A 12,388-nucleotide genomic window follows, 5' to 3' on the forward strand; every position below is an offset into this window, starting at 1 on the left:
TGTTGGATGACGGACCATCACCTTCAACTCAACCTGGCTAAGACAGAACTGCTTGTGGTTTCAACAAACCCATCACTTTATCAAAATTTCACCATCCAGTTAGGCTCATCAACCATAACTCTTTCAAAAACAGCTAAAAACCTTGGAGTTGTGATTGATGATACGCTGAATTTCTCAGACCACATTGCTAAAACTGCCCGGTCCTGCAGAATTCTGTGTTTTTCTGTCAATATGGGGTGCTGTGTGTACATTAATGAGGAAAAAAAAATTAACTTAAATGATTTTAGCAAATGGCTGCAATATAACAAAGAGTGAAAAATTTAAGGGGGTCTGAATACTTTCCGTACCCACTGTATATACACCTTGCTACGTTTACTGTGTTAGGCTAACCGAGACTTGTCATTTGCACTTATATATTGTTGCTCTTTTGTTAGTTTTGACTGCTTTTATTGTCCTCATTTGTAAGTCGCTTTGGATAAAAGCGTCTGCTAAATGACTAAATGTAAATGTAATTGTAATCTACAGACCTAGTCAATACTACAGCCCTAGTCAATACACTCTACATGATTCTTTGTCTGTCTGTTGATTCCCTGTAAAGTTTTCTTACAAAAAAATCATTCTTATATAAGCCAAAGAAGGAAAACAATTCTCAAATGAACATAAACTACACACATAGTCATGTTCCACACACTACTGTGATTTTCATCACCTCATCAGACAAGAGGATCAAATCTGGACACTCCACCTCTAGCCAATTAAAGAGGGTGATCACACTTCAGGGCAGCAGGGGGAAGCATGCAGGGGCACTCAACCTGCTGCCCTTTCACCACTCCATTAATAATGCAAGATTTTGAGTCGAACAAACAAACAGTCATAAATGCGCATGTGCAAACACACACACACAGACTTGCAAAGTGTCATTGCAGCAGGGTTTTGGAAAGAGAGATGGACTGGACACTAGGGCGTGCATCTTGACCTCCTGTTCCAGTCAAGAGTCTTAATCAAATCTCAAATGGGCTTGGCATTTCCAACTGCACAGTCTAACTGGAGCCAGCACATGACACTGTGCATGTACATTTGAAAACAAATTGACATAAGCATGAGCATCACGAAGTCTGTCTCCACAGATCACTCCAAAAGACTATTTTTTAGACTACAGCAACCAAATTCACAAAAATAGTCTTTGGAGAAAATAAAGAAAATTATAGAAAATAAAAGACACGAATAAATAAATAAACAAACAGTTAAATAAATAATTAATAATATTTAAATAAAAACAGTGGTGTGAAAAGGTTTTTTCCCCCTTCCTGTTTCTTAAATTTTTTGCATATTTGTCACACTTAAAAGATTCAGATCATCAAACAAATTTCAGTATTACACAAAGATAATGCAAGTAAATGCAAAATGCAGTTTTTAAATGATGATTTCTTTTATTAAGGGAAAAAAGCTGTCCAAACCTGCCTGGCCCTACGGTTATAAATAATGTAAATATTGTAAACAATGTGGCTAAGTGCAATTCAAATGGCTGAATTAAAAAAGATTGGCCTTGTTTAATGCAACAAATTCAGCGCTGTTGAATATAAACAAATGCTTTCATCTATTAAGCTTTTTTTCTTCTTCTATAATGTATTTCTAAACCAATACATTAAAGGGGTCCTATTATGCTTTTTCACTTTTTAAATTTTAGTCAGTGTGTAGTGTGTATGTTTGGGCATAAAAAAGATCTAGAAAGTTACAAATCTCAAAGTCCACTCCAAAGGGAGATATTTAGTTTTTAAAAAATCAATTTTCAAGAACTACAGCAAACGGCTCGTTTGGACTACAGCGTTTGGTTTCCGGGCTTTATGATATCACAAAGCAGCTCATTAGAATTTCATTACAAATAATTCCCGCCTACAGAAATTCGAATGGTTGGGGGGAGGGGAGGGGCGCGGTTGTAGTTAGAACGCTTGGTTGAGTGAGCGCATCAGACGAGACGACGAAGAAGAGCAGCTGCTGTGCTGTAGCCTCAAATTTTTGGCATGTCTAGAACAGCGGTTCTCATTTCCAGTCCTCGCGTACCCTCGCTCTGTACATTTTGTTTTTTCGGAAGCCCAAACGTCTTTGTTTGGGCTTCCGAAAGCGGATGATGTCAGGAAACAGTGGTTGCAACTTACTTTTTAACTCTGTTCCTGAGCATTATAACCCTAATTTGCTATTGTGTGCTACGTATTTTACTGAGGACAGATTTCACATCACGAGTGAGAAGTGCCGTATTCCCAAAAGCTTTTGTTTGAAAGACGGAGCAAGGGGGCGTGGCAGTACTGAAACACCGTCTAAGCTGTTCGCCAATCACAACGCACTGGGACAGCTAACCAATCACAACACATTTTGACCTTCAACAAAGCCGGACCTAATCGAGCCGTTTGTGCCTGCCTGGGGAGAAAGGTATTTTAATAATGTAAATTATGTGAAAAATAATGCGTTTTTCGAACCACCAAGCATGAGAGCATGTTCTAGTACACCCCCAAAACAAAATCAAGACTTTGTAAAAGAGCATAATAGGACCCCTTTAATAAATCACTTACTGTGTACCTTAAAGCATAAGGTTTAAAGTCGTAACTTAAACTCTAACTTAGCTATTTAGCTTAGTTATTTTTGAATTTCGTATTTTTAAGGAACATCATTTATAAAATATTCTTAAAAAAATAAGTCATTAATATATATATATATACAAGAGTGAAAAATTTAAGGGGGTCTGAATACTTTTCGTACCCACTGTATATATATATATATATATATATAAAAAGTATTTCCTTAAATAGCCCAAGGAGTAAATAAAGTGCTAGTGGAGTTGGTTTCGCAGTACCTTTGAAAGCTGCTTGCTGGCGTTGAGTTGCTGGAGAAGGGAGTCTAACTGCACTTGAGTTTGCACTTGTCTGTGGCTCTGCTCTGCTGCGAGCTGCTGTGCTGCTTGTTTTTCTGCCTGTAGAGCTGTGACTTGCTGCTGGAGGGACAGAAGACGCTGTTGCAAAACAGCATGGGACTTTGAAATTCTTTTCTTCCTGATCTTTTGCTGGGAGGCACCTGAGGGTGGTGAAGAGGACACAATGCTACCGTCAGTCTCTTCCAATCTGACAGTGGATACCTAAGGTTGCAACAACACTTTAATTATGCCTTACAGTCCGTCACTATTATTGGGCTGCTAATGCCAGGACTATGATGTTCTGGCGGATTAGCGATCAAGCTGCCGATAACTTGATGGATATGCATCCAAAGTGGCTGTATATTGAGGCTCGGTCAGTTGTTGGTAGCTCCTTAGCTGCTATTCTTTTTTCTAATCCTGTATCTTTAAGGAAGTTACAATGTAAGAATTTTGTTGTGCTCAATTCCATTAGAAATTTAAAACAAATGAAGACTATTATGAATATTATGTGTCCTTCTGTGCACCTGCCCATTTGCAATAATCAAAATTTTTTGCCCGGCCAGTTGGATAAGGTATTTTCACTGTGGAGAGGCAAAGGACTAACCACGGTCAAAGACTTTTATATAGATGGAAAATTTGCCACTTTTGAACACTTGTATAAAACCTTTGATCTTTCCCAATCACATTTTTCCGATATTTACAGGTGCGCCACTACATAAAACATTCTTTTACTGAGTTCTTGAATTTGCTTTGCTTGGATGTTCTGACCCTACATTAGCATTAACACATTCTCAGCAATTGTCTCTTATGTTTGGTATGGTTGTGGCTAAAAGGGTGATTTTGATGGACTGGAAGTCCTCTTTACCGCCCAGTTTTCATAAATGGTTGGCGGAGATGGTTGCCGCCCTTAAGCTCGAAAGGATTCGCTTTTCCAAGATCGATGCTTCTAAAAAATTTGATAAAATCTGGGGCCCCTTCCTTAGGTATCTTTTTAAGAGTTTAATGGATAGCTTCTCTGTTTTATTCCTTCACTCCATCTTTATTGTTTTGTTTATGTTTGATTACGTATGTCTTTGTTTAAGGTGCATATTTTTTATTGTATCTGGTGCCTGTTCGTGGGGGTAGGTGGGGGGGTCTCTTGTTTTTTGTTTGAGTTTTTTGTGTATAGTATATTTTTTGTATACATTTTGTGAGACTTTTATTTGTTTTATGTTTATATAAAAACTGTTATAAATAAAATTATAAAAAAATAAAAAATAAAAATTATGCCTTACAGTAGAAAACCAGCTAGTATAATAACAATATTATATCCACAGTATTACAGCCACTGCTTTAATTAGAAAATTGTTATTGTGACTGCTGTGACTATAATATTATTTCAGTGAATATTATTTTACAAAATAATGTATTTATGTCTATAATTTATTAAACACTATTTTAATTTCTTAAACTCTTCTTATGCAGAATTTAATTCTGGTTAAACTTAAACCCTCGAGTCTTCATTTTCACAAAAAAACTGAAGGAAGATTTTGCTTCAGCAAAATGTTAATCTGAAGTTATGTCTTCAATAACAAAACAATAAACAATACAGTTTTACAAGTCAATTATTTATTCTATTTTACTGTCTTATAGATAACTACTGTACATAAACAGCTTTATTTGTTTGATTTGAAACAATGTGATGCTTTAATGTGTTTGAGCCATCCAGTGTCAATTTCTGACACAACTGAATGAATTTGGGGGCTAGACTGAACCAACACATAGGAGTGGGGCAGAAGAGGAAGTAGGAATGTTTGGGCATGCTTTTTTTATTTTTATAAACAATCATCATCTTAACAAATGCAAATTACATATTTTGCTCGAAGAATGAAATTGAAGAGAAACTGTCTCTATATTTACAGTAGGTTGAGTTTTCTATTTGTTTTTTTAAAGAATTTATAGGATAAGGACCGTACAAGCAATCAAGAGCGAACAATCACTCATTATGCAAGCGCCTGAGCACAGTTGCGTCAACCAGGTTACCTTGGAATTGGATGTTTCTGGTTTGAGATTCCTCTCCAGGCCTGTCTGTGGGGCAGATCAGCATGTACCTGCAGCCCTGCAAGCAAGCAAGAGGTGGAAACACACAACACATGACACAAAAAGCTGGGGCAACAGTTTAACATAACGTAACGTGGCGGCTCACGGCAGAGTGACACAGAGGAAGCGTTTGTAGTCACATCAAAGAGGCTTTGGCTTTTCCCCTCGTTTGTATCGAACACTATTTAAAAAGGTTTTGATCAGTCTCTCTCTCCCTCTCTGTGGGTTTGATCACGGATTTATTCAGAAGCTCTTTAGTGTGACACGGGCGGCGCAGTGCTCTGCTCCACTGTCACGCCGATGTGAGCTAGCACGGTTGACGAGTACACAGAGGCATTCAGGCAGGATCTAAGAGAGGGCTGACAGCTGTAGAGCTGAGAGGAAGCGAAAAGAGGAAAAGATATGGAGCTTCCATGTTCCCTGAGGGGATGGGGGAGAGCCAGTGGAGCCCTGAGAGTCTGTCGAGAAGAGATCGCACTTTACAGGAACAGACACCTCTGATACACATCTCCCAATCGACACAGCTGCTTAAAGTCAAGAATAAAATGTTTATTTTTTAACTCTTCACTTCGCAAATGAAAAGAGGCAATTTCAAGGCGAAGAGCGTAATTTTTTTAACTATAAATAAGCTATTTGTAGATTGATTCTGCTCAAAAGTGTTACAACTTAGGCTCTGAGGATACAGCAACATTGCCTCAACCAATTACATGAGCTTAGGCCCAATCTTTGAGTCATATAAAAACTTCATAGTAAAGCTTTCTGTTTGAATCACTTTCAGAATGTTTTTTTTCCCCAGCTGATGAACAATAAACACATTAATAGTAAATCGGAATTCACCCCGACTGTAAAAAGCTTGAGCATTTAAGCCAAAGACAAATTGCTCACAGTTTATATTGTTTGCTAGTCAAGGTGGGTGGTTTTATTATACTGTACCACATTTAATATGGCACCTACCACACTAAAAAAAATTTAAATTACATATGTTCAAAATTATATGTATATATGTACGTGTTTTAGAAATGTTTCTAATTACTTGTCTCTCATGGTCATTTGTAAAATAATTCTTTCTACCTGTATAATAATTCTTTCCATTTCTTTTCCTTGTATATCTTCACAGACCCTGTATTAACACAGCAGCTTGTAAACAAAAAAACAACAAAACCAAACAAACAAAAAAAAAAAACCTATGTGCACTTTAAGAAGCTGTGTAAAGCCAGCCAATCGGATTAGATCCTGCCAGATCGAGAACCTGATTAGACGGAAACTTGGTCTGTATCTAAAAATTGCACACTTAAAGAGTATTTTTTTAAATTGTTTTATATAGTTAGGAAATGTGTCGTATTGATAATAATCCATTTGTCATGTTGTCATTGTCATGTAACTTACCAGAATCAGTTGCATTGATTTACTGCCATTTACAAATCCTCTCCCATGGCCTCATGGGATAGTAAAGTGACCATTGGATGCGCACTTAAGAATCTTGCCGGAAACATTAGGTCGCCCCCTGAATAATGTTTTTTGCCTACTATATAGTAGGGAAATATGCAATTTCAGATACAGCCTAGTTTGAAGGATGCAGTCTGTTTGGATGACCAGTGGCAGACTGAGAACCTTTTTTTAGGACATTTCAGTTATACTTTATCTCAAGGTGTCCTTGTTACAGTGTAATTGTGCAAGTAAGAAGCAAATCATATTAATTAATAACATGTACTTACTATAGGATTAGAGCTGGAGTTTGGTTTAGGGTTAGCTGTTTGTAATTATGCATAACTTACTGTTATTACTATAGAAAGTACATGTAACACATAACAAGGACACTAAAATAAAGTCTTTTTGAAACCTTTTGTCATTATTTTTGGTTAGGTGTGCAGAGATCACCTTTAAAATGTCTTTCTTATGAATCTTGTTGAAAACAAAATATACTGATTTGTAGCCAAATGACAGTTATTTAATTTGAGCAAAAAATCTTAAACAGAAAAGAAGAGAATATAGCAAGGTCCTAAAAATAATATAAACATTTTGTGTAACAAACCTTAGTTTTCCTTGAAACTCGTAGAGCTTGAACAGAATATCGACTTTCCAGGCTGTCAGAGAACTCCTCACTGTCACTGCAGAGATAAAGTTGACTTATTTACCAAGATAAAGAGATATATTGGGGATTACTATGTGCCATTCCATAGCATTCACATGAGAGTGGTTAATTAGCAGAAAAGCAGACAACCCAGAAACTTAAACACCCATGTGTGGTGTGTAACTCAAACTGCTGAGGCACAGTTGGGACACTCTAAACGCTCCGGCATCTCATACAAGAGCCTCTTGGAGACAGATTTGGAAAGCTTCCAGCATGCCGTTCTGTTAGTAGTGGTGCATTTGGGTGAAATAAATCTGAACTGGTATCATTGGAAATCATCATACCATCCATCATGCCATAAACTCTGATGCAGGAGGTGACATAAAACTTTCATGAAATAATTACTGAAGATTTCTGAGGATGTTAAACAGCTTGTAGACATCTCGTAGAGAGACGAACAGAGTCATTCAAAATTTATCCTGTTAAATTAGATAAAATATAGGAAGAGGAGGAGAGAAGGGAGATGCTGGGACCATAGCTGAATAAGAGTGTCACGGGAGGAAAACTCAATTGATTGGCCAGAGTTTGCCTAGGAATCCTCCTCTGTCAGTGATGAATATGCAAAGGAATCACAAATTAAATTAACCTGCCAAACTGTCAATTTCGGGGCTCATGGCGTTGGGAAAATGGCATTGGGCAGAAAGTGAGGTGCTGCGGGCGGGTTCAGGTGCTTCCTGGCGCCGGTTCAACTCGGCTGCTCAGAGGTGGCTAATTCTACATGCAAATTTCAGTCAATAAGCTTCTAGCAAGACATCCCAGGATAATTCAAAGGATCTAATTTTTTTCCTCTTTCTGCCCCCCTCTTGCTCTTTTTTTCTCTTTTGAATACCAACTAGACAGAAGCTGGGATTCAATCACCCGTTTGCTTGTGTTTTTGCATATGCGTGCTGTCCCTACAGTCAGAAAAATAATGAGAGTGTGAGAGATGGAAAGCGAGAAAGAGACAGGGATAGTGAAAGGTGGGGGAAGTACCTGTCTGCGCTCATGTCCTCCCAATCGTCCTTGGCGGGACTGTCCATCCTGTTCAGCGTTGAGCGCATGCGTGTTCTGCTGGAGGCGTCAACCCAGGGTGCTCTGGACCTGATCTTGTTGTTTGCCAGAGTGGCGGCTTTCGCCCTGCATTTAGCTGCGGACCGATGGAAATCTCTCTCGGCTCGAAGGACTCCTAGTTCCTGGCGGATCTTAAGCAGTCTGCGCCTGGCCTGGGCGGCAGCTTTCATGGCCTCTTTCGCCTGTCTCTCAAAGCTCTGCATCTGGGCCAGCAGTTGGTTCCCTTCTTTTCTGGCCTGGGCCTCTTCCACCTCCTTGCTTTCCTGCAGAAGCTGAACTCTGGCCTGCAGAACACTCCGCTCTCCAGCCAGAGCTCCATTCGCTTCCTGTAGCGCCCGGTTGTTTTCTCGCAACCGCACGATCTCGCTCTCCAGAGAGACCATTTGACTTTGTAACTGCTCGATCTGTGGGAGTACGCAGAGGCACGTGCACAGCAAATTATCACCTCATCTTTTCGAGACGTTTGTAGTTTAAACTCTCATTTGGCCTTTATGGAGAGGGTCCTTTCTGGGGCAGGCAAGCAGGCACTCAGTGATTCCCCCCAAATTTGTTACTCATGGCTAAACATAAAAGAGGGCCATTTAGGCAGCTTGTCAAATCCTGGTGGAGGGTGTGAAAGAGAGGAGGGGATGCCTGCTGGGTGTATACCCCCAGGCAAATCGCAGCCTTTTATTTAGCACTCTTGCAGCCGTACTGCCGCAGCACACCACCTTTCAAACAACATTAGGCCCCTTTACGGCTGGCTGACAACGACTTACCCCCTCCCACAACTCCATCAAAAATTATTTCATTTATAATGCATTCGCAGGAGCACATAAACAGCAGTCTGCCCCTGTGGGTTATTAAGTTTAACATGGTGCTTGTCATTCGGTAATAAAGGCGATGACAGCCCCCATTACATGACCATATGGCAGCTGCTGGCACCGCTCACAATGCCATCATCTGCTCCAAATTATTCTACAAACCATTTCATTCCTCTGCTCAGAATGTTCCCTCAGTCATCACCAGCCCCTCCAGCAAGAACCAAGCTAAATGTTGCTTTAGGTGAAGTCAAGTGCTTCTGAACAGAGTGTGAGCTTGATTTGCTGAGGCTAAATACTAATGACAAATGATTTGCTTGTGTTAAATGAGTGAAGTGCCCGCTGTCAAACACCAGCAGAGTTAGCGAATGCAAACAGAGCAGTTTGAATTTAGTTTTATTCAAATGAGTCTTAAGGGTGTTTTGTTGTGCTGTTGAGGGCTTAAATGAGCGATCCATTTTACAGGAAGACAGGTGGCTTTTACCGCTGTTTTAATTAAAAAAATTAAATAAAGATTCTGAGCACACCCATTGTTATAAACTGTTATTTTGCATGACCTCTATCCAGTTTTAGACCAATGAGCTCTGCATGTGACCTACTTGCATTCGTTTTGAATAATTATGTACTGAAATTAAATTCTTGCCCAAAATCAAAACCAACAACACGGGACACAAATCAAAACCAAAATTGTAAATTAGACTTTAAAATCTCTAAACATTTCTAAATATTACTACTTTTTTTTATTGCACTTGTTCCTCCTTCAGGTGGCATTACTACATTACCAACAACATTCAACAATATCTACAGATGTAATAAAATCTACAGATATATAAATTTACTTTTGGCCAATATACACATTTTTATATGGAGAGATTTTTGTTGCATTATTCCAAATAAATAGATTATGATCCAAAAATAAATGTAAACAGATTAACAAAAAATAAACATATTTACAAATAAATCTTACAAATATAAGATTTTTTAAAAATGTTTTTAACAATCATTAATTAAATTCAAAAATAAATAAAATGAGATTTGCAAATTAAAAACATATTCACAAATATTCATCTTTTTATGTCACAAACACAACTTTGCCTGCCATTCATTTGTGAATCGCATCCTGTACATTTTTAGATCGCTGCACGCATTTGTGGATTGCTTCCTGTGCATTTGTGAATGGCTTTTTGTGCATATGTGGATTGCTGCACACTTCTGTGGATTTTGAAACATTTCTAGTGGGCTGACAAATCCACAAACGCATAGACTCCACCCACAGTCTACTCAAGCCAATCAGATAGCAGCCACACTTCACTGACCAGTCATAGCACATTCTCGCTATAACCAATCACGTTTTGCTTTACAATCATGGCGGGAACAGATTCATTTACTTGCACCCCTGAAAGGAACTGCATTCTATGGACACTTTGTTCAAATTGAACTGAAGTGCTGTTTGTGTCATTAATAAATCCTATTTGGCTTCTTTATATTTACATCAGGATCAGTGAATGAGAATAAACTCAAGATTATACACACATGATGCTCTTTCACAGATCCCGAGCATGATCAGTAACACCCTTGCGACGTATCCAAAGCAACCAGAACCCATTATAATGAGTGATACCGTCTACGATGAAGGACAAATATTCGCACATTCACTTTGATGTGTCTAGTTGCAGTTACAGCTGTTTCAGCGCAGCGACAGCGAACAGGGTTGACACGGCGTAAGACATGACACAATGACACACATACAGTATATCAAATATGGGCCCAAATGTCCACATAGGTACCAGCCTCAGCACTTTTTTTTATTGCACTTGTTCCTCCTTCAGGTGTCATTACTACATTACCAACAACTTTCAATAATATTTTAAAATACTGCACAACACTACCGATGTATAAATTCAGATAACTGCTACACTTCGCTGACCAGTCGTATCTTCGCTATAACCAATCACATTTTGATTTACAATCGCACATATAATGACACATATACTATCAAATATGGACCCAGATGGCAACATGGGTACCAGCCTCAGCATCACTGCAGCGTGTACTGGGTATTTGTGAGTGGACAATGTATTTAAAAAAAAAACCTTGCATTTACTTTGGATACTGTAATGTAACTTTTACAATTAAAACTAGTAAGTATGATTCATATGAAATATTGTTTGTGTGATCAAGTGTTTTAACCAATGAATATCTCTTGTCTTACATTTAGCCTATATGCATTTATATTCGACGCCTTTAAACACATTTAAAAAGAACCCATGTATATTTTTTCTCTCCAAACATTTTGTAATACTTTTAATTAATGTTTAAAAATGTCATTTATAATGCTTTATACAGTAGATCGCTAGAACCACATTGATGAGGTTGAGTCCAGTTACGTATTAGTGAGTTACTTATTGACACTTTTTGGTCCATCTTGAATAACATGACGCTTCTATGAACACGCGTTCATACAGTATTTCCAGTATGTAAAGTGCTGTTCTCTGGCTTTTTCAAATGCACGTAAAATGTAATACTGTGGCTTGGCGATACACGGTCTAATGGTCTAACAAAATCCAATTTTAAACATCTTTTACTGTACCAATTTTTATGGCCCTTATTTTTCCTATTTGAGCCAATGCAGATGAATTAAGTTATTTCAGGGCGAGATCACCCTGATTGTAAAGAAATGTTTCGGTAAAGCATTGGTTATAGTGAGAACACGCTACGATTGGTCAGCGAGTGGCTGTTATCTGATTGGCTTGTGTAGACAGTGGGTGGAGTCCACGTCTTTGTGGATTTGTCAGCATGCACTTGCTTACGCTTCATGTAATCAACGCATGCGCATGAGGGTGAGTAATTAATGACAGAATTTTAATTTTTTGGGTGATCTAACCCTTTAATGTTAATCTATACATTTTTAGCACTTTCAACTGTTTTTACATGTACACTACTGGTCAAAAGTTTGGGATCAGAACGATTTTATGTTTTTTTTTACAGGAGTTTCTTATGCTTCTTATGCGGGGAAGTCGTGGCCTAATGGTTAGAGAGTCGGACTCATAACCCAAAGTTTGTGGGTTCGAGTCTCGTACCGGCAGGAATTGTAGGTGGGGGGAGTGAATGTACAGCGCTCTCTCCCACCTTCAATACCACGACTGAGGTGCCCTTGAGCAAGGCACCGAACCCCCAACTGCTCCCCGGGCGCCGCAGCATAAATGGCTGCCCACTGCTCCGGGTGTGTGTTCACGGTTTGTGTGTGTTCACTGCTGTGTGTGTGCACTTTGGATGGGTAAACTAAGGTCACCATACTTGGCCACATGTCACGTCACTTTCACTTTCACTTTCACTTATGCTCATCAAGGCTGCATTTATTTGATCAAAAATACAGGAAAAAACTTAATATTGTGAAATATTATGATGATGTAAAATAACGTT

The 12,388-nt window shown here is 38.7% G+C and overlaps 1 protein-coding gene across 2 annotated transcripts in view; it reads right to left on the reverse strand.

Annotated features, from left to right (window-relative positions):
• cntln (centlein, centrosomal protein) overlaps window positions 1–12,388 on the reverse strand; it is a 106,039-nt gene that overhangs the window by 24,907 nt on the left and 68,744 nt on the right. For both annotated transcript variants that reach the window (XM_016285348.1, XM_016285347.1), the window contains exons 15-18: window positions 8,088–8,569; window positions 7,017–7,092; window positions 4,928–5,003; window positions 2,849–3,066 (exon numbers count right to left, since the gene is read on the reverse strand). In XM_016285348.1, coding sequence (XP_016140834.1) covers window positions 2,849–3,066; window positions 4,928–5,003; window positions 7,017–7,092; window positions 8,088–8,569 — 852 coding nt within the window. The remainder of the gene's footprint in view (window positions 1–2,848; window positions 3,067–4,927; window positions 5,004–7,016; window positions 7,093–8,087; window positions 8,570–12,388) is intronic.

Source organism: Sinocyclocheilus grahami, unplaced genomic scaffold, assembly GCF_001515645.1.
Source record: "Sinocyclocheilus grahami isolate Dianchi unplaced genomic scaffold, SAMN03320097.WGS_v1.1 scaffold196.1, whole genome shotgun sequence".
Classification (NCBI taxonomy): domain Eukaryota; kingdom Metazoa; phylum Chordata; class Actinopteri; order Cypriniformes; family Cyprinidae; genus Sinocyclocheilus; species Sinocyclocheilus grahami.